Here is a 22523-nt window from a genome sequence, read left to right on the forward strand (position 1 = left end):
CATTGGCGAGTGGCCCTTAAGTCAGCCACTTATGCTCTGAAGCCCTGCACGGCTGCATCATGGTAGCAGTGCCAATGGAAGGGAAGCCTGTCATCTTCCTGGGAGACTGGGCGCAGACCAGTAAGAGCAGGCTGCAGTTCTAGGTTCCATTGAGACTGTTCTCTGGATTTGTATATCGTTGGTATTTAATTTTTATTAGTGTGTGCATATTTGTGTTTGCGTTGGAGTGTGCGTGGAAATCAGAGGACCAAATGTTTGCTGGGAGCCTTTGATCATCAGACTGTATCCCCAGACCTGACACACGGAATTCAAACAAAAATTTTAAAAGTGAGATTAAGAACTCAGCAGTATAGGTTCCTGTTGCAGGATTGGAAGGCCTGTGATTGGACAGGAGAAGGGAGGCGGAGCTAGGAGTTGGGGGGACAGAGGTCACAGGAGAAGAGAAGAGAAAGGAGCCCAGCGTGGTGGTATCAAAAGGTTAGAAATATTGGGATAAAGCTTTTATCATTATCAGTTGGCCAGAAATTACTGTATTGACATCTTGTAAATTGTAATATTATCTATATAAATCTGATTGGTTAATTAAGCTTTAAGAGTTTTGATTTCTTGGTTACTAGAATGTGGGTCCTCGGATGGTAGAGAAGGATCAGCTGGGATTCTGTGGGAGCTATCTGGGAGAGAATAGCCCAGCGGGGGGCAGCGAGAATCAACCCCCCTCCCCCCCCCCCCCCCCCCCCCCCGTGCCTAGCGAGGGAGGGAGAACGAGGGAGGGAGTGCGAGGCCCCACCAGGACATGGAGATGCAGCCTGGTGAGGCAGGAGAGATGGAGGGATTATTTTTATTATTTCCCACAACAGGTTCAGGTTAAGAACAAGGGCTCTCTCTTTACCTTCCCCCTCCCTCTTTTCTTCCTCTCTCCCTCCCTTCCTTCTTCCCTTCCTCTCTCTCTCCCTCCCTCAATCCCTTCCTTCCTTCCTTCCTTTCTTCCTCCTTCCCTCCCTCCTTCCCTCCCTCCCTCCCTCCCTCCTTCCCTCCCTCTTTCCCTCCCTTCCTTCCTTCCTTCCTTCCTTCCTTCCTTCCTTCCTTCCTTCCTTCCTTCCTTCCTTCCCTTTCTAGAATTTCCTGTCTGTAGACCCATATATAAGAAAATCCCAGCTGGACAGTGGTGGCGCACGCCTTTAAAGATTCCAGAACTCTAGGAGGCAGAGGCAGAGGCAGGCGGATTTCTGAGTTCCAGGCCAGCCTGGTCTACAGAGTGAGTTTCAGGACAGCCAGGGATCTACAGAGAAACCCTGTCTCGAAAAAACCAAAAAAAAAAAAAAAAAAAAAAAAAAAAAAAACCACCCCCCAAAAAAGAAAAGAAAATCCCACAGCGATTTCTTGAGGCAAAGAGTAAAGTAAGAAACATGGAGGCCATAGGACAGTAAGAGTAAGTTTGCAGATCTCACAGATTCTTACTTTTAAATGATTTTTTGCATACACATGTCAGGATCAGGACTAGGTGTGTGCATGCTAGGTAATACTGTACCACTGAACAAGATTTCCAAAGCTCTTAAAATATTTGGCCCCAAAGAAAGTTAAGGAGGGGATGAGACAACCAAAGAAGATCAGATGGTTGGCTGGGAGAGCAGTCTGTGACTCACTCAGGACTAACTGTATGTAGGATGGAAGCTGACGTGGGCAGCCAAGCATCTCAGTGGGTTAAAGTGCTGCCTGTCAAGGCTGTGAGTGACCACCAGGGACAGCACTAGCTCGAAAGGTCACCCTCTGACCTCTATATCTGTGTCACATCAGACCTCACATACATAATAATAACAGACATGCATTTTTAAAAATGAAAACAGACTTGCATGTTGATTAAAAACATGGAGCTGATGTTTTCAGTTAAAGGCCAGCGATGTATAGCTTGTAAGAGTGGTAGCTTCAAGCTTAAGATCCAGAAAAGTCTAACATTAGATTTAGAAGGTCTGAGTTTGCTAGGCATGGTGGTACATGCCTTTAATCCTAGCACTCGGGAGGCAGAAGCAGGCAGGTCTCTATGAGTTCAAGGCCAGCCTGGTCTACAGAGTGAGTTCCAGGACCGCTAGGGCTACACAAATAAATCTGTCTCAAACAAACAAAACCCCAAAGATCTTAAGTTTTGTTTTTAAGATTTCCTTCTGTCTGATCAGCTTTTTTGAGACAGGGTTTCTCTGTGTGGCCTTGGCTGTCCTCAAACTCAGGGATCCCCCTGCCTCTGCCTTTTGAGTGCTGGCATTAAAGCTGGGAAGATCTTCCTTTGTGTGAATGAGAATGCTGTCCTCGGGTACGTCTATCTATGCATCATGCATATACACGGGACCCACAGAGGCCAGGAGAGGGCCTCAGGTCCCCTGGGACTGGAGCTATATACAGGAAGGTTGTGCAGGAACAGCCAGTGCTTCTAACCACTAAACTAAACATCTCTATTTCTCCCCATGGGCATTTAAAAAACTGTTGTGTTTTTCAGTGCTGGGAATGCAGCCCACAGCTCTAATGCTAACCTGGCTTTCTACCGCCAGCTCTACCTCAAGTCCCTATGAGACAGGAAGGAAGTGTGAAGAGAAAGTGTAGCTCCTTAGCCATTTGACAGTTGTCTTGTATGAGCACTTTCTCTAGACTAAGTGGGGTGTGTCATCTCTTATGGTATAGTCTTCTCCGAGAGGTTAGCTACCTGTCCTTTATTTTATTTACTTACTGTTTTGAGTAAGGCTTCAGTGTGTTACCTACAGTGAGGTATTTAGCCTCAGCTTCTGCGGTGCTCAGATTGCCATGTCTACGCCCACACCCAGGTCACCTTTGCCTGTGTTGACTGAATCATACATGAATCATACTTAAATTAGGGCCATCTCATGAGACTGAACGCTTTTCGGCTGCTTCTGGTATTTCATTGGCTTCCTGAAAGTCTCAGCGTACTATCTGGTGAAGCAAATTATTGAAGTGATTATTAAAATCTGACTCAGCTTTCCTACACTCAGAATTGCTTACTCTCTAGACAACCAGGATTGGGGTAGTTTTCAACTACATTCGGCGTCGTGAAGCAGGTAGTGAGTATCACAGCCTTTCAGAATAGACGAGAATTGCATGGGCTTTCTCTTTTATAATGTATTTACTAAAAAACTGCTACAGTTTGTTTGATAAAGTAACATCTATATTCCTTTTTTAATTCTGGGAGTCTAAAATGGTACTTTTCTCATGTTATCTGACAGCAACAACAAGGTGTGCATTCTTGCATATTGTTTTCAGTCTTAATTTTACTTTTGAGGTTATAATACAATTTAATTGCAGTATTTCTCCCTTCCCTTTCCTCTCTCCAAACCCTCCCATATGCCCTTTCCTGGTCTGTATCAAAGTGTGTGTGTGTGTGTGTGTGTGTTTATGTTATGTTTGTGTGTGTGTATGGTGTGTATGTGCTGTGTGTGTGTATGTGTGTATGTTGTGTGTATGTGTTTTATTTGTGTGTGTGTGTCTGGTGTGTGTGTATGGTGTGTGTACTGTGTGTGTATGTGTATATGTGTGTATGTGTATATGTGTGTATGTGTTATATTTGTGTGTGTGTGTGGTCTGTGCATATGAATACAAGTGTGTGTGGAAACTAGAAGAGGACGTTAGATCCCCTGGAAATTGAGTTTTGGGTGGCTGTGAGCTGCCTCACAGGGATGTTGGGTACCAAACTCTGGTTCTCTGGGAGAGCACTCACCCCTTGAACTGTCATCTTTCCAGCTCCACCTGAATATCAGTTTTCATTTCTTTCCAAGAACATAGTTGATGAAATTTAAGAGCACACTCTCTTACGTAAATGACTGTCGTAAATTAACAGATTAACATGGCATGCTGTTTTGAATTGTTTGACAGACAGTGAAGTCAGCTGTGCAGACCCTCACTGTGGGCGGAATGAGCACACCGCAGTTTAAGACCATCATTCCTCTGGCCACGGCTCCCAATGTCCAGCAGATCCAAGTGCCTGGAAGCAAGTTTCATTATGTCCGACTTGTCACTGCCACGACAGCCAGTAGCTCAGCCCAGCCAGCCGGCCAGAGTCCCAGTGTGAGCACGCAGCCTCTGCAGCAAGGTTGGTAACCATTTTTCTTTGCACAGTAATGAATGCTTTTAACATTGTTAAAGAACATTGCTGCTGCTTTTTTTCAGTCTGGTATTTCCTTAGATAGTATGAATGAGTAGTGGTTACAAACGACAGAGAAGTAGGATCAGAGTTGTGTGTAAGCACTGTTTATTCTACAAGACGTTAGTTGGGGTTAGCTCTCTCCCAGAGAGCCAGAGTTTGGTTTCTAGCGTCCATGTGAGGCAGCTTACAGCCACCGGAAACTCACTAATACCATCAGATAATCATGAGTATTGGTTAACTGGGTAGCTGTTTTACTGCTTACACCCTGACTGTTTATATCAATGGGATAGATTTAGTTGGAACCAAACGCTTTATTTAATTTCTGAACTGTACAGCTCTTTGCTAAGGCTTGGGTCAGTGTGTAGAGAAAGTAACAATTATATTAATCTTCTTTTGAATAGTACTTTAAAATTACAGTTGGCATGCTACCCAGTCGGCAGAGTGCTTGCCTGGTGTGCATAGAGAGAGCCTCCGTTTAACTCCTCATTACCACAGGCTGGCTGTGGAGTGTATACCTTGTAACCCAGTGCTTGAGGTGGAGAGAAGGATCAGAAGTCCAGGATCCTCATTATACAGCAGTTTCCAGGCTGGCCTGCAAGGAGACTCTGCCAATAATCAATCAACCCTTCCTCTCTCCTGATACATACGCGTGCGTAGAGGTGTAAGTGTTGTCAGGCCTAGCTACATTTCAGAGTTGAGGAGAATGAAAGGTTCAGAACAGCTTATAGCTTAGAACCTGCTTTTCTTTGGGAAACTACTGTGTGTTCCAGCAGTGTCAGATTGAAAAGGTGAGGAGGTGGCTACGTGGAAGGTGATCACCCTCCGAGTAAGGCTTAGGCTTGATGCCCAGTACCACAGAACCAAATGCAGAAGTGAATGGAAGAAGCAAGCTCAGATAACTCCAAATCCAGTGTCATTGCATCCTGGTCACTGTTCTGTTGCTGTGAAGAGACACCATGACTGTGACAACTCTTATAAAGGAAAACATTTAATTGGAGCTAGCTTACAGTTTCAGAGGTTCAGTCATTGTCATCATAGTGGGGGTGTGGCAGTAGGCTTTGCAAGCATGGTGCTAGGAAAGCAGTGGGAGCTACATCCTGATCTGCATGCGGAGAGGGAGAAAGCCCAGTTCCAGCCTGGCTTCCCCGAGGTCCACATCTCTTAGCCTTTGTAGTCTCGAAGCGTCTGTCTCGCTCCCTGAGGCCAAGTGCTCAGGTGTGCGAACCTGGGGGGTCACTTTGATTCAAACCACCACACATTTCTTATGGATTCTTTCTTTATTGTAACTTTATTGAAATATTTTATATGCACCTTCGAATTCACTTTTACTTTACCTTTGTGCATGCACACACATGTGAGTACAATGTACTTGCCACAGACCAAACCCGGAAGTCAGAAGAGTCTCTGTGTCAGCTCTCACTATGTCGGAAGCTGCTGCCTACTGCTCGGTACAGCAGACAAGCTGGCTCCTTGAGCTGTCCTGTCTTAGCGCCCATTTCACTGCAGGTGGGCTGGAACAGGCACAGCCACCATCTGGCTCTGTGTGGGCCTGAGGTGGCATGCTTCCGTGGCAAGTGATCGACGCTCTGAGCCAGCTGTCTCCCTGCCTAGTCAGAGCCGTGCAGTCACTGCTGGTCCCTGCTCTCCTGGGAACCCTCTCTGTATAGCTGTCACCTCAGGGCTCTGCCTTTCAGCTGGTAGCCTGCCAGTCTCCATCAGAAGTTTAAGAAAGGAAGAATCTCATTGATATCATGATGGCTTTTCTATACAAAGAAGGCTATTATTTCATTTATTGCTTATAATGTCCCCCGCACCCCCAATATTTGTCTTTCTTTGAGTCCAGGCTGCTGGCTTTACTGTCACATACTTGAAGCCCCGGGTTCTATCCTTCTATCCTCCTAACTGCCACCTAGCCCTTCAAGGCTGTGGACGTGCTGTAAGCACCATCGTGTTTGCACTTCAGGCCCTGTCCTCTGCCGGCCGGCCGGCCGGCCCCCTCAGTCTGTAGCTCCCTCTCACCGCACAGCCCTGCAGTGCCTGGCCTTTCCCTCCCTTACCACGATTCCAGTGCACGGGTGAGGTGGGACTCGGCCAGCTTGATCTATAGCAAGTTCCAGCCAGTCACGACTATATACTGAGACCTGTCTCAAAAATTAAAATTAAATTTAAGAATACAAGCCTGGTGTATGCTTTTAGTCCCAGCACTTGGGAGGCAGAAACAGGAGAATCTCTGTGAGTTCGAGGCCAGCCTGGTCTACATAGTGAAGTCCATGACAACTAGAAATATGTAGAGATCTTTCAAACCAAACCAAACCAAACCAAACAGAACATTTAGTTTCAGACTAAACGTTCACATTTCTGCCTTAACATTCCAGGGCGCTCAGCAAACTGTCTGAAACCTCCTCTCCCTCCTGGTGTGTTGTTCCCTTTCCCCAGGGTGCACCTAGACCACTGTGTTCACTAACGTGTGTGTGTGTGTGTGTGTGTGTGTGTGTGTGTGTGTGTGTTCCCTGTTCCCTTTCCCCAGGGCACACTTAGACCGCTGTGTTCACTAACACGTGCGTCTGCCTTGCATTTCCCTTCCCATGCTGTCTGCAGAGAAGCCCTGCTGCTGCCACAGCACAGCCTGTGTGAGGGAGGCCCCACCACTGCCGCATGGCTGGGGCTCGACTGTGGTGTCCTACACACTTTTCCACATGCCCATTTTCCGCCAATAACTGTATTTTCTCTTTTTTGAAATCTCAGGGCAGTTTTTCTTCTTTAATAGTATGTTTTATTTCTTGAAATTTAAATATAATCACACCATTTACTCCTGCCTTTTCTCCCTCCCTTCCTTCCCATGCCCCCTTGCTCTCTCATATTCATTAGCTCTATTTCTTTAATTATTGTTACACACACACACACACACACACACACACACACATACTCATACATGTAACCTCGAAGTCCCTGTAAAGTCACTTGTATGATCCTCTTACTTTTTCGGTGGGTTTAGAGAGAGGGCTCGACAGCACAGACAGCAGCTGCTGCTCTGCCGAGGACCTGGATTCAGTTTCCAGCGTCTACACTGCAACTCAGCCATCTTCTGTAACTCCATTTTTATGGGATTTGATATACTGTTTGAACCTCCCCAGGCAACAGACACGCTTGTGGGACAGACATGAATGCAGGTGGCAGAACACAGATACACATGAACCACAGAAGCCTTTTCTGAGACTTGTGTTTTCCTTGGTTTTGGTTCTTGCCTAATTTGTTCAACAGTATTATCTTGAGAGCAAGAGCTTTAAACTTGAGTCTTTTGGAGCGCAGTGCCCACAGTATCATTTATATATTATCATTTATCATTTATTATATATTTATCATGTATAGCAGTAGTGACAATAGCTTACATTTATTGAACACTTTCTATTTGGTGGGAACTAATCTAATCCACTTTAAGTAATTAACATCTTTAATCCTTCTACCCTGTGTGGGAATTTACTACCCAAATCACATGACAAGAGCCTACACACTTAAAGGTACAGAACTGGGGCTTGAACCACTAGATCTTTTGACTTTAGAACTTATTTTATCGCTGGGCGGTGGTGGCGCATGCCTGTAATCCCAGAACTCTGGGAGGCAGAGGCAGGTAGATTTCTGAGTTCAAGGCCAGCCTGGTCTACACCCTGTCACCAAAAAAAAACAAATCCAAAAAACCAAAAAAAAAAAAAAAAAAGAACTTACTTTTTCATTATTAGTGTGTGCATTCATCTGAGTATATGTGCATATATTTTGAGTGTGTGTATGTGCACATATGCTCATGTGTGCAAGGGCATATGCATGTGTGTACACATGTCTGTGACTGTTCATGTATGCATGTACATGTGTACTTGTAAGCTCATGGGTGTTATTTGTATACACATGTGTACACATGCATGTATGTGTGTGCATGTGCATGCATGGTGTGTTCATATACATGTGTGTCAGAGTTGTTGAAGCTGGTCCTTTTCTTTACCCATGTTGGTCTTAGGAATTGAATTCCGTCCACCTGCTGAGTGAACCATCTTGTCAGCTCAAGACCTCAGACTCTTAACCCTTTTGCCCTGTTGTCTTTTTTAAATACTTAGTTGTGTCAGCATGATCTTTTCTCTAGCTTAAAGACAAACACAGAAATTAAAAGTAGTAGCACAGAATGGTGTGTGTAGCTGAACTTGTAAATGCAGTTCATTTGCTTTCGGGTTTGTGTGTGGCTCTGAGTGCAGGCTGAAGGATTTCAGTGGGAAGCTTTGAGCCTGTAACTGGCCCTCCCCTGGGGGCTACTCACCTCAGACTCACTTCAGACCGCTGGGGAATAGGCAGCAGTGACAGGTAACTACCCTTTTTTTGGTGGTGGTGGTGGTGGTGGTGGTGGTGGTTCTGTTTTTCTGTTGGTTTCTGTTGGTTTGGTTTGGTTTGGTTTGGTTTGCAGCCTGGCTGGCCTGGAACTCATTATGTAAATCAGGCTCCCCTCCAGCTCACAGAGACTCAAGGATCTGCCTCTGCTTCCCAAGAAAGGTTATGGTCTTTGATTAAAGATGCCAAAGTGGGAATCAAGTGGAATGCTCTAAGCTGTTTACGCATAGCTTGAAGGATAAGTATTCTTAAGTGTTTGAGTACTGTTTTTTCTAAATATTTTTATTTATTTATTTTTTTAAAGCAAAACCAGTGGTTGTTAATACCACCCCTGTACGGATGTCCGTTCCATTTGTCCAAGCACAGGCTGTTAAGCAAGTGAGTATTGTGGGGCGTCTCTGTTTTTCCCCAAAGGGCAATTCACTTTTTAGTTATAAGAACCTGGGTGTGTCGACATAAGGGAAGCAGACAGGCAGGTCTCTGAGTCGGACCTGGCCAGCCTGCTCTACAGAGCCAGTGTCAGGACAGCCAAGACTACATAGAGAAAAGCTAGAAAGAAATTTATGTGTAAGAGATTTATACTGGATTAAACTCCCATAAAATTAATGGTTTTTATTATTTAGTCACAACTTTCCTTTTTTTTTTTTTTAAAGGTTGTTCCAAAACCAATCAATTCAACTTCACAGATTGTAACTACTAGCCAGCCCCAGCAGCGGCTCATCATGCCCGCCACAGCCCTGCCTCAGATCCAGCCCAACCTCACTAACCTGCCGCCAGGTACTGTGCTGGCGCCAGCTCCAGGAGCGGGCAACGTGGGTTACGCAGTGCTTCCGGCTCAGTATGTTACTCAGGTACGGGATAAAGAGACAAGCTCTGCAAATGCTGTTTGCCCTTAGAAAGGCTCTCCTGTGTCCAAGTACAGTATAGACATCTGCTCTGTGTTAAAATGGCTCTTTCTAAAATGTTACATTAAGTGGACTTCTGAATTTAGAGATTTGCAGCAGAAGTAAGATTTAAAAGTTAGGTAATATGGAATAGTTTGGTGATAGGGCAAGACTATAGATAAGCATTTTACAAAGTTGATATTGAAAATGAGAATCCCTGTGGATTTAGGAACGTGTGCCCACACTGACGCTCATCTGCATACACAGATGTCATGCTGCTGGCTGGTGCTTGAAAACAGGCCGCAAGGTGCATTCTTAGGGACTGTCTGAGGCAGGATGTGACTTTAGCATGGGTGGCCTGGGACTCACTATGCCCTGCCTATGGAGTGCTGGAAGATAAGCACGAACCACGGTGTGCAGCCAAGTGTCATAATGTTACCTGTGCTTGCACATTGCACAGCAGTGCAGAGGAGAAGCTCGTACGCTCGTCCTTAGTGTTTGTGATGTGATAGGTGGTGCAGTGCCCGCTCACAGGGGCACAGTGCATTTCCCACGAGGTAGCACTCAGGACGTTCACCTAGACTCTCCTGTAACCCTGACAGTGTCCGTTCTGAGGCCGTCTTTTTGTATCTGTACCAGTCAGTGCTCTTAGACATTCATGCTGCTTCAGTGTTGGCTGCGGTCTTTAAAGCACACCCTCAGGTTCATATGAAGTCCCCATTGCCTTTATCTTTGGGCAGCCTTGCTTCTTGTACACTGTTTTGTCTGAGAGTGCTACCAAGTTTTGCAAATATTATCTGAACTTATTTCTTTGCTAATAGTTACAGCAGTCTTCGTATGTGTCTATAGCAAGCAACTCTAATTTTACTGGAACATCTGGCATCCAGACTCAGGCAAGGCTTCCATTCAATGGGTGAGTATTTTAAAACTATGTAAATTGAATTAATAAGTCAGTTTAAGTGCAGCATTAAATAGATTTATTCCAAATATGTTCCGTTTGCCTTTCCCTTTAAAGCTGTGTATTTGTCTAAAGTACTCTATTTTGAAATAGTGAAATGGACAAGTTTAGAGACCATCAGCGAAGGATTCCCTCATGTCCTTTGCTAATTTTGCCATGTTTTCCCACTCACTGTGACCGTCTGTAAAACGATGTTTAGTGCTGTTTTTCACGTGTTGGGCGTTGACTCTCTCAATGTTTGGCAGTCTTCGCTGCCTTTGCCCTGCCGGCCTGTGACCTGTGCCAGTTAACCAGCCCATTCCGCCCCAGCACCCGTTCCTCTCGCACCCCTCTTTCCTCCTCCCTTCACAATGAAACTCTAGGAGCTTTTAAAGCTGTTCAACTTCAGTTCTCTCAGAGAGAAGAGTATGTGTGATGTATTCTTAAGCAATTGTAATTTTTTTTAAATGTAAAGGGAACATCCTAATAAAGTTTTGCCAGAAATGGAAGCATCTATTAATGTTTTACTTTAGGAAGAATTTATAGATTGGAGGTTGTTTTTCTAGTTTTAAGTAACTAACTGATTTTTTTGTGTGTATGTGTGTATATGTGTGTCTGGACAGCATAATTCCATCAGAGTCTGCCAGTCGGCCCAGAAAACCCTGTAACTGTACAAAATCACTGTGTTTGAAATTGTGAGTAGTTCTATTACTGTTTGCTCATTTGATACAACTACACATGTTCTTACAATGAAATGAAACAGTTGGGCATGGAAGTACAAGCCGCATAGTTCTCACACTTGAGAATGGAGTCAGGAGGGTCCTCTGCTGCACGGCGAGCTTGCTGGCCTGAGCCACGTGGAGCCCTGGACGTAGATAGATGTAGAGCTACTACAAATGTCTAACAGATAGATTGAATTAAGTCTAAACAATTTAAATACATTTAAATGGTTGAACATATGTTGTAGCATGAAAACTATCCTTTTATTGGTTCAGAAGAAAAAAAAATCTGGGCATGGTTGCCTAGTGCCTAAGGTCCCAACTCTGAGAAGACTGGGGCAGGAGGATTGACAGGAGTTCCAGGTCGTCCTGTACAGTCTGTGATGTGAGTCCAGGACAGCCTATGACAGGTTAAGACTCTGTCTGGAAAACTACAACAAACAAAAATAGAAGGAAATAATTTTAGAGTCCTCCATACACCAGCAGGGCCTGGGGACCCAGCACCATGGCGCCTAGGTTAGGTCTCAGTATTACGTTTGATCTTGTTTATGACTTACAGGTGGTTCTCCCAGTCAGGGAATACTTGTAGTTTATGAGTCATTAGATGAGGGTCAAGAGAGTTGGCTGGGTGGTTAAAAGCAAGCACTTGTTGGTTTTGCAGAGGACAAGGGTTCCTAATACCCAAGTGGTTGCTCAAAACCATCTGACCTCAATCTTAGGGCATCCGATGTCTTCTTCTGAGCTCTAGGGGCACCGGGCATGCAAGTGGTACACATACACACATGCAGGCAAAACACTCATGCACAGAAAATAAGTACATTAAAATAAGTCCACTGCATGAATGATTTTCTTAGGAAAGTACATAGTAAATACTGGTCTTGTTGGAGATTTGGGGTCTTAAGCAGCGCTGTCCCAGTTGCTGTGGGTCCCTTGTAAGAATGAGGCCCAGTTCCTTTTCCTTGGGATTTTGAAATAACTCACTGAAGGGCATCTGTTAGTTGGAAAGATTTTTAGTTTTTAGGATGAAATTCCAGGGGTTGGTGGCTCCCATATATGACTGATAATCTGTTTTTGGTGTTGCTAACTCTTTTATCTGAGTATCTCTGAGTATATTCTAATGTACCGCATTTGTAACCAGCTAACTACTAATTTTATTTTAAAATGATGTTTTAATTTTATTCTGATTTTATCTTCAGATACTGTGATTGCTTTGCAAATGGTGAATTCTGCAACAACTGTAACTGTACCAATTGTTACAACAACTTGGAGCACGAGAATGAGAGACAGAAGGCAATCAAGGTGATTCTTGCGAGTGGCTGACAAGCAGTCCTCTTACCCATTGTCAGAGAAGCAGTTGCTTCATAGAGAAAAGCACTGGCTCTTTACCTTTGCAGTATTTAAGTCCAATCTATAATTTAACCTCAGTTGGTGTTTGGTCTGTTCCAACAGGCATGCCTTGATAGAAATCCAGAAGCCTTCAAGCCAAAGATAGGAAAAGGAAAAGAGGGGGAGTCGGATCGGCGGCACAGCAAAGGGTGTAACTGCAAACGGTCAGGGTGTCTTAAAAACTACTGTGAGTGCTATGAGGTAAGTACTTGTTGGGGAAGATAACCTAGCTGTCTTTTGAAGTGATTGGAAATTGACGAATCAGTGTGCTGTCTCATGTGAGGATGAGCAGTGAGTGCAGTGCAGAGGCCTTTGAAGAAGGCCTGGGACTGTGTAAGCAGGGCTTGAGAAGAGGGCTTGTCACTCAGATGGACTCGGTTTCATTAGCTGAGAAATAGGATTATAACTCAATGGCCTTTACCTGAAAACATGCCCATCATAGCACCAGTGTGCTAGTTTTTCACTTAATATATTAACATAGCCGCATAGGAACTGCCCTAGGGGTTCCCAGACACAGCGCAGTACCACCCACCTAGCCCCTGGCTGCCTCCCTTGAGCACTGCTCTGCAGAAGGAAGCACAGGGGACCCTGCAGAGGAGTCCCTGCTCTCTGTGAGCTCAGAGTCCCTGCTCCCTGCTTCTGTTCCTGTAGCCAGCTGGCTTCACGCCTGGGCTGCCTGACTTCCCTGGAGGATGTATTGCTGCTCCGTCTTGAAAGGTTATGTGTAAAATTATTTGGTTCTTACTTCAGACAAGGTCTCAAACTATCATTTTTTTATTTTCAAAGCTTAAATGTAACAGTCTGTCTGTGCCTGATAGTAAACTTTTGGGTTGAGTCAGTCATTCCTATAGTTCTTCTATATTTGCATTCTTTCAAACCTCATTCTCAGAGGGAAACTCTTCCCATACCCAATTTTGACAGAAAGCCTCTTAGTTAGGTTTCCATTGCTGTGAAGGCACACCATAACCAAGGCAGCTCTTATAAAGGACAACATTTAAATTGGTGCTGACTTACAGGTTCGGAGGGTCAGTCCATCATCATCATGGTGGGAGGCGTGACATCAGCCAGGCAGGCCTGGTGCTGGAGGCGCCAAGAGTTCTACATCTTGATCCAAAGGTGGCCAGGAAGAGGGTCTCTCATCCTCGGAGGGGCTTAAGTATAGGACCCCAGAAGCCCACGCCCACAGTGATGCGCTTTCTCCAACATCCTCGCACCACTGTCTTCCACGTGTCTACTAGGATAGCCCATTTAGCCCCTCTTAAAGCATTCCACTGCTTTCCGAAGTCTCAGAATCCACATTCCTCTCAATAAAAGCGTGGCCAGGCCTATTATAGCAATACCCCAGTCCTGGTCCCAACCTCTGTCTTAGTCAGGGTTTTATTGCTGTGAAGAGACACCATGACCAAGGCAAGTCTGTATAAAGGACAGCATTTACTCTGGGCTGGCTCACAGCTTCAGAGCGTCCATCCTTGGCGTCCTAGTGGGAAGCATGGCAGCGTGCAGGCACGTGTGTGCTGGAGGGCCCAGTGCTCTCCATCTCCATGCCGGGCAGCCCTGGCAGAGCTTAGGCACAGGACCTCAAAGCCCAGCTCTCACAGTGATGCACCTCCTCCAGCAAAGCCACACCCCTCCTACAAGACTAGTGCAAGGCTTTTTTGGTATAAATCAAACAAGAAGAATGTTTACTGTTCTTCCAAAGGACTCAGGCTATGTTCCCAACACTCCTGACGGGCAGCTCATAACTACCTGTAAGTGTGGCTCTAGGGAATCTGACTCCTGGCTTCTTCTACACTCATGGTATGCACAAAAGACACACACACAGCACACTTAATGAGAAGAAAAGTACTGGAAAAAACAAACAAACAAACAAACCAAAAAAGTTCCACTATTAAAATGTCCCCTCCTTGAAAGATCAGAGTTTTCTCTCTTCATCATTAGGCACTTTATAAGTATTCTTTTGGGAATCTAAGAATGTAGGTCAGTTCCCTAACCCTATGGGGAACATACATACCTGTACTCCCAATATTTAGAGGCGGATGGATCTGGAATTCAAAGTCATCTTGTGTTGTGTAATGAGGTCAAGGCCATCCTGAGATATGTGATGCTCTGTCTAGCCCTCAAGTCAAACAGACAGAACAAGACGAACACCTAAAAGAAGAGCCAAGTGTGGCAATGGAAATGCGTAATCAGCACTCAGGATCCTGAGGCAGGATGAACACTATGAGTTTAAGGCTGGCTTTGAATACCTACTGAGATCTTGTCTTAACAAAAAGAGGGAGCTGGGTGGTCACAGTGGTACATACCTTTGATCACAGCTCTCAGGGTGCCCTGTAGCCAGCCCAGGGTACAGACAGACCCTATCTTAAAAAATAAAGGGGGGAGGGCAAGGCGGTGGCTTGCTTTAATCCCAGGAATCGGGAAGTAGTGGCAGGTGACTTTCTAGAAGTTCAACACCAGCCTGCTTTACACAACTTCCAGGCCAGTTAGAGGAACGTGGTGAGACTTGTGTACAAAAAGCAAACAAAAGAAAAAAGGACAAAATCGGAAAAAGAATTTACAAATGGGCTGGCTCAGCAGTTAAGAGTACTTACTGTTCTTGCAGAGAACCTTGAATTTGGTTCTTAGTTCCCACATAATCACTTTATAATTTATGTAACTGTAGGTCCAGGGAATCTAGTGCCCCTATGATCCTTCAGAGTTCAGGTGCATACACGATGAGAGGAAGATCTATCAGAGTCAGCTGGGCGTGGTGGCCTTATCTGCCATCCCAACATCCAAGAGGATGACAAAGGAGGAGGACCTTTGACTTGCTAGATTCTATAGAAAGGACAGAGTTTTGTTTATTTAACTAGACATGGACTTACTGAAGAAAATGCAGCTCAGAAGCAGTACTCCAATTGTCGAGGGCTAAGAAGTGTAAACAGCGGGCTTCGCCTTTTATGCCTTTCCCCATCACACTAAAGCCCAGCCTGGCAGTGTGAGCCGTAATCCCAGCTCTCAGGAAGCAGAGCCCGGGAGATCTCTGTGAGTTCAAGAGTAGCCTGCTCTACATAGAGAGTTCTAGGACAGCCAGAGCTCTATAGAGAGCTCTCTAAAATCTCAAAAACAACCAACAATTTGTTTTGGAAAAACAATTTGGTAGTGGGAACCCAGGGAAGCCTTAGCATGCGCATTGTCACCGAGGCAGAGGTGTGAGGCTGGAAAGCAGCTGAACCATGTCTCTTCAAACGTGCCTTACCAGTGAAGTCTATTCAGAACGTCTAGTTCAGAGACAGCGAAGCTGGATGGAGACATTCTCCCTACAAAAAACACGAATTGCTTTTCTTTCCCAAGATCTAACAAAATGCACACTCATTGGTGCCCAGTGCCGGAGTCCCCCCTGCAGGTAGCTGGAGAAGGTGTCTCCTGAAGTGAGGGGTGAGCAGGAGCATTTTGTAAAGCAAGCTAAAAGGGAGAGCTCTGTATTCGTTATTTGCTGTGTGACCCGAAGTCTGGGTTTTCGAGATGATTCTTTTATTTTGTATGTCTGTATTTTGCAACAGGGTCTCAGGTGGCTGGGCTGGCCTTGAATTCACTATGTAGCTCAGGTTGACCTTGAACTAGTGATCATCCAGTTTCCATTTTTCAGGTGTTAGGATTATAGGCCATCAGCCGTAGCTACAGTCTGTGTGTTCTTGTGAGCATATTTTATATTTTTACATAGGAGAACACACTGGTTTATGGAAATGAGTTTCTGAAGGGTTTGGGAAACTGGTTCAGTGAAGGAGGAAAAGAGTGCCTGAGCAGGGCATGGTGGCGCACGCCTTTAGTCCAGCACTTGGGAGGCAGAGGCAGGCGGATTTCTGAGTTCGAGGCCAGCCTGGTCTACAGAGTGAGTTCCAGGACAGCCAGGGCTACACAGAGAAACCCTGTCTCAGAAAATTAAAAAAAAAAAAAAAAAAAAAGAAAGAAAGAAAGAAACAAAAAAAGAAAAGAGTGCCTGAGATCCCCTTTCCCCTTTGTCCTTACGAGATAAGCCTAGGTTGGCCTCACATTAACGACAGTCCTTCTGCTTTGTCTGTACCAAGCCCAGCTATGAAAACTTTTAAATGTATAGTTTTGACCTTGTGTAAGCGTGAGGTTACAGACATGTTAATGGCGATCTCATTGAATGGATTCTTAGTGACTTTTTAAAAATATTATTGTGTCTCACTTAAATTCATTCTGAAGAAAATGTTATTCCTATATGGGTGAGACTCTGTCTGCCGTCAGGGGGAGAGAGTGAAAAGGCCTGAGGTGAAGCACTGTTGTCAGTTTAATCCTTGATTTATCCTCAGGCATAGCCACTGTTAGCAGAAACTGTGTCATCTAAGGTATCTGTTGACAAGATAATGCTGTTATTTTCCCATTGAGGAATCTACTTATAGTGATATTTTCTGCTTTTGATTTGGAAACTTTCCTTTTATAAATCTTTCAGGCAAAAATAATGTGTTCCTCCATATGCAAATGCATTGGCTGTAAGAATTTTGAAGAAAGCCCCGAGAGGAAGACATTGATGCACTTGGCAGATGCGGCTGAAGTCAGGGTCCAGCAGCAGACAGCAGCGAAGACCAAGCTGTCCTCTCAGATCTCAGACTTGCTTACAAGGCCGATGCCAGCTCTGAACAGTGCAGGAGGAAAGTAAGTCAGCCCCTCTGAAGAAGCGCCTTTGCTCTGCCCTTCACACGGGCCTTTTTAGTAAGGGTTCTTTTGAGGGAGACAAAGTTAATTTCAAGCCCTAAGCTGTTGCCAACCTGAATTTTCCATTTTCCTTCCATCTTACTTACTTTTTAAGTAACTTGAAGAGCAGCAGACAACCTTCTGTCGGATCCTGTGCACGTCTGCACGCACAGAGACGCCGTAGCTGCTGCATTGTTTACCTGCTGCATTGCTTCCTCTACACTGCAGTGAGTGTGTGCAGATGGAGAACTGAAGAAAGCCGGGGCTTTACACTCTCCCCCCTGTGGCCCTTATTTCCTTGGCTCTCTGGCCTGGTCTGTGTCCGCAGAACACGTCTCCTGCCCTGTCATTGGTTGCCCATCACATACATTGTGGGAATCTCACTATGCACATTGTGTTAAGCTCTGGGGGAGAGGCTTGACCTCAGTCAAGCAGCAGTTCAGGGGACCTGCTGTTAGCTGCTCAGGAGCCGAGACAGCAGCAAGACTCCATCTCAAAACAAAACAAAAGGAAAAAGAAACAGCTGGGCATGGTGGCTCAGACCTTTAATCCCAGCACTTGGGAGGCAGAGACATTGGGTTCCTGAATTGAGGATAGCCTTGTCTACATAGTAAGTTCAGGACAGTGAGGGATATACAGAGAAATATTGTGTCAAAAACCCAACAAATTAATTAATTTATTAATTATGACAAAATTAAAAAGTTATCATATGCAAAGTATATAAACACATAATTAACTGAAAAGAATATAAGCCAAGCTGGGCAATGGTGGTGCATGCTTGTATTTCCAGCACTCTGGGAGGCAGAGGCAGGCGGATTTCTGAGTTCGAGGCCAGCCTTGTCTACAGAGTGAGTTCCAGGACAGCCAGGGCTACACAAAGAAACCTTGTCTCAGAAAAAAAAATTTTTTGAAATAGCAACAAGAATAATATTATGGCTGAGGTCACCACATGAACTGTATTAAAGGGTCACAGCATTAGGAAGGTTGAGAACTGCTGATTTATTATGTGCTTAAGTTGAAGAGAGATGGCATTTGTAACAGTGAGATGCCCTTTTTGGTACAAAATGCTTTGGTTATTAGGGTTTCTTTGTTTTCCTTTTATTGTTAGGGATAAGATCATTCTTATGTGTGGCTCATTCTGGCTTTATACGTGTAACTCTTTTACCTCAGCCCCAGAAACACATGCACATCAGTGCACGCTGTAATTAAAGCTATGCTGTGGAGAAATTGTATACGGCCAGGCAAGAGGGCTCAGGAAAGATGGACCTGACCGATCACGAGCACACACGTTGGAAGGCTGGGTGTGAGTGGCGATATAGACTAGCGACCACTGCTCTGCAGAGTTTGAGCCAGGAGGATCCCAGCGCTCATGGACTGATGAGTGTAACTTCCTAGGTGAATCTCAGCCAGCTGAGCCCTCACAAGACAGGGTAGGCTGCACCCAAGGAGTAACATCCAGGTTGTCTCTTCTTACCTCCACACGTACACACGTACACACACACACATGCACACACACATGCGTGTGTCCTCTCCTCCCTCCCCTCTCTCTCTTTCATACACACATACAAATATACTCGAGACAGACAGAAACACTAAGGTGATGCACCATGCCCACTTAATTTGTTGATGTCCTTTTTTCCCTTTCCTTCCCATAGCTCCCAAACATTTTATAATATGAGCACTTTTGTTATAATTACTGTTATTTTACAATTTTTACTATTTTGCTATTTACTATTATTATTGCTATTATTGCTAATATTTTATCAGTACCACTAATAAAATAAATTATATCATATTCTTACAGTGAAACATCACTGTAGAGATTACATGTCTCACTGTAAGACTCCCCCCCAAATCTATAGTAATATTTTCTAAAGTGCCTTTTGAAAAGTTCAGTATTCCAGTCCACTGTGTGACAGTCTGAGGCTGTCGCTTGTAAGCCTTACTTTCTGACTTTCTGGAGTGTCAGTGATCAGCTTGGGACTGCTAAGCCGTGTTAGTCCTTAGACTGTTAGTTCCCCGGGCTGATCTCTCAGGCTGTGAACCTGCTTGGCTGTGCTGTAGCAGCCGCAGACCAGTGTCTGGTTCCCCCTTTGCTGTGCGTCTTGGGACGGAACAATGCGGGGGGGTTGGTATGCTTTTTTTGTTTTGTTTTGCTGTTTGAGGCCAGGTCCTGTACCTAGCCCTGGATGTCCTGGAACTCTGTAGACCAGGCTGGCCATGCACTCACAGAGATCCTCCTGCCTCTGCCTCCTGAGTGCTACCCACATGGCTTTTGTTTGTTTGTTTGTTTGTTTGTTTTTTACATCATATGTACTGTTTATTAAAATGCCTCTGTGTCAGAAAAGAGACGTCCAAACCAGGGTAGCACTCATGGAACAGTTGCACACTGGGGAGATTTAAGTGGCAGAAACACCAGTACATATGGAATCACATCTTTTATTAAGCCAGATATCGTTGTTTGGGAAGTAAATCATTTATTTGATGTTATATGTATTTCCTGGTAAATGCTTTTAGATTTGTCCCTGGCACCAAACCCAAGTCTTGGGGCTCTAGAGGTCGTGCTCCTCTCTCAGAGCTGGTGCCCTAGGCCGGTGCAGCACGACAGCTTGCACAGTAGAATGCCTAGGTCAACCCATGATCATCTCTTTGTTTCTCTCTCAAAAATCATTTCAGATTGCCATTTACATTTGTAACTAAGGAAGTAGCTGAAGCCACGTGTAACTGCCTTCTTGCCCAGGCAGAGCAGGCGGACAAGAAGGGGAAGTCCAAGGCGGCGGCAGAGCGCATGATCCTCGAGGAGTTCGGCCGGTGTCTGATGAGCGTCATCAGCTCTGCAGGAAAAGCTAAGAGCGACCCCTGTGCCATGCACTGCTGACGGCGCAGCCCGAGTGGGACTGCACTGAAGGAGAAGGTGCCGGGTCACGGATTCTCTAGAAGATAGGTTAACAATTACTGTAGTTTAATTCATCCTTTGTTTTAAGAGATCTAAAACTATAATATTGAAAGAGAAGACATTTTAAATGAAGAAATTAGTACATTTTAAATCTTAGTTAATTCTGCCTATGCCCCTTCTAAATTTTTTTTTCTTTAAAAATTTTTCTTTTATTGTATTATGTATTTTTTAATTTGCTTGGGTTTCTTAAGAATTAGATGTTCTGTCCTGATTCTATTGACAAAGAACATTGATAAATTATTGTAATATCATTTATAATGTATGGCGTTGTATGACTTTGTTCAGCAGGAGAGGTCAGAGTGCCGTGGGCATTGCCCGTCCCTTGGCTGCAGGTCCCGAATGTTCACAGGTAGACTGTCTGCATGACCGGATTCCTGGTGAAGCATACCTAGACGACATTTTGTTTAGAAAAACACCATCCTTTAAAAAACAAAATCAGCTTTTTAGGGTGGATTCTAGAATGCTGTCTCTTTTCTCTTTGGGAATATCAGAAGGGGAAATGATCCCTCCCACACTTTGCAGATATCAACATTATATTTTCTTTAAAGAAAGCAAAATATTAAGTGACAGTAGTTTTCAGAGTACGGGCTGTGTCTCTGCTGAGGGATGGCTGACAGGGTCTGGGGCATCTTCATTTTCTCTGAAGGAAGGTGGCATGTTTTACAATAATTAAAAAACATGATTGTCAAAGTGATTATGGCTAATTACTAAGATAAGAGACTGTGAATTGCAGTAAACATTTTGTGTCATGATGACAGAACTCATAAGCACTAAGTCGAAAGTGCGGCTTGACGGAGAGGCAAGGACAGAGCTGAGATCATGTATGGGGAAGCTTCATGCACACACTTCTCTGCAGACCTCTGCAGCGACTTTGAATCAGTGTGTGACTTTTGCTTGATTTACTGAAATGGGCCTCCTAGAAGCTTCTAAAATTGCAGTGAGCTTTTTATAAAGGAAGTTTAATACAGTGTTGTTTTTAAACAGTGATTTGGTAAGCTAAAGTGTGTGTGTTCTTGAACTTGCAAAAATAACCTAAATATTCTTCAGTAATTAAAAACTGTATGAACTCGGGAGCCTATTGTAATAGGACTCTTGAGTTTATGACAAGCAGAAAAATAGGTTGGAATTGAGGCATTTTGTAAGGTACTTTAATCCTTGGTAATTATTAGCATATGATTATTACCCTTCCTACAAGGACTCTATAGTTGTAAGTAGTGAGTATGTATATATGTTCATAGGAACATGAAAGATATAGACAATAGAAATTTACCCAGAGGATTCCGTTATTCATTTAAGTATCCTCCATTTAAAATGGTTTTATAAGATGACAGTGCAGTAACTTTAAATGTAGATAAAGCAGGCGTTCTTAGCACCTCAGTCTGTTTAAGTAAACGTTGTATAAATGTAAATTAGTCTAAGGACAAAATAATTATCTAATCAAGTTATTTTTCAAAAGACTGCAATAAGTTTTTGGTTTAAACCTAAACTTTGTTCATTTTGTATATATTATGTGTTAATTCTAATCGCACCATTGTGATGTGTATTTATATACAGTGTGCACAAAATGTTTGTGAATTTTTTATTATAATTGTAGATTATGTATGATGGCATTGCTTAAGATTGTTTTGCTTGTAAAATTTTGAAGGTGCAATCAAAGCTACTAGTTTTGATTTACGAAGCTTTTAACGTATCAGCCCCAGCTTTCTGTGTGGTTCTAACTCAACAATTTTTTGTATTAGGCATTGGAATCAAATTGCTGAACAAAGTGAATAGCACAGTAAATCACCAATTTCAAAAGATTATTTGGGGAGGGTTCGGTCTATAATTTTTAAGCCCTATTTACATCCCAAAGTAGAAAGATTATATTTACTAGAGCTATTCAAAAATACACTTTTCTATATTGTAAAAACAGGGCAGAAGAATAAATCATACAGAAAATAAACATTTATACTATTCTGTAAAAAAAAAAAAGTTTTGCATTTTTTCTTTAGTTTAACAATACCAGTTTTAATGATTTGCTATGCAGGGAGCCTCTTAAGTCACCTGATTTTCAAGTTCATTTGACTTTGCTTCTGAAATAACTTTAAAGATAATGTTGCCAATTCCTTAATATGAATTGCACTGAAATGAGACTATGTCTGCTTTTCCACTGTAAGGCAGAATGCCGTCTGCTGTCTCTTAGCTACACGATGCCGCCCGATGCAGTCTGTCGCGGCTGCTCTTTAGCTCTTATGGCTCTGAAGAGGCGAGCAGCCGTGGGTCTTGTCTGTGAGAGGAGAGCACGCTGCTGTAGGTACTCTAGTGAGCCGAGCACTGGGCGAGGAGGGCGGGCGGGCGGGCGGGTGGGCAGGCGGGTTGTCAGAGCTTCACCATCTTTCCATACTTCAGAGCTGAAACTTTGCAATCTTATGTAAAATGTGAATAAAAA

The 22523-nt window shown here is 44.0% G+C and overlaps 1 protein-coding gene across 6 annotated transcripts in view; it reads left to right on the forward strand.

Annotated features, from left to right (window-relative positions):
• Lin54 (lin-54 DREAM MuvB core complex component) overlaps window positions 1-22056 on the forward strand; it is a 62037-nt gene extending 39981 nt beyond the window's left edge. For all 6 annotated transcript variants that reach the window (XM_052198216.1, XM_052198210.1, XM_052198213.1 and 3 more), the window contains 9 exons: window positions 3874-4090; window positions 8820-8893; window positions 9169-9366; window positions 10221-10312; window positions 10960-11031; window positions 12252-12354; window positions 12505-12642; window positions 16898-17100; window positions 19816-22056. In XM_052198216.1, the coding sequence (XP_052054176.1) occupies window positions 3913-4090; window positions 8820-8893; window positions 9169-9366; window positions 10221-10312; window positions 10960-11031; window positions 12252-12354; window positions 12505-12642; window positions 16898-17100; window positions 19816-20017 (1260 nt within the window). In that variant the 5' untranslated portion in view covers window positions 3874-3912 and the 3' untranslated portion in view covers window positions 20018-22056. The remainder of the gene's footprint in view (window positions 1-3873; window positions 4091-8819; window positions 8894-9168; window positions 9367-10220; window positions 10313-10959; window positions 11032-12251; window positions 12355-12504; window positions 12643-16897; window positions 17101-19815) is intronic.
• Window positions 22057-22523: the final 467 nt, after the last annotated feature.

This window comes from Apodemus sylvaticus, chromosome 11 (assembly GCF_947179515.1).
Source record: "Apodemus sylvaticus chromosome 11, mApoSyl1.1, whole genome shotgun sequence".
NCBI lineage: Eukaryota > Metazoa > Chordata > Mammalia > Rodentia > Muridae > Apodemus > Apodemus sylvaticus.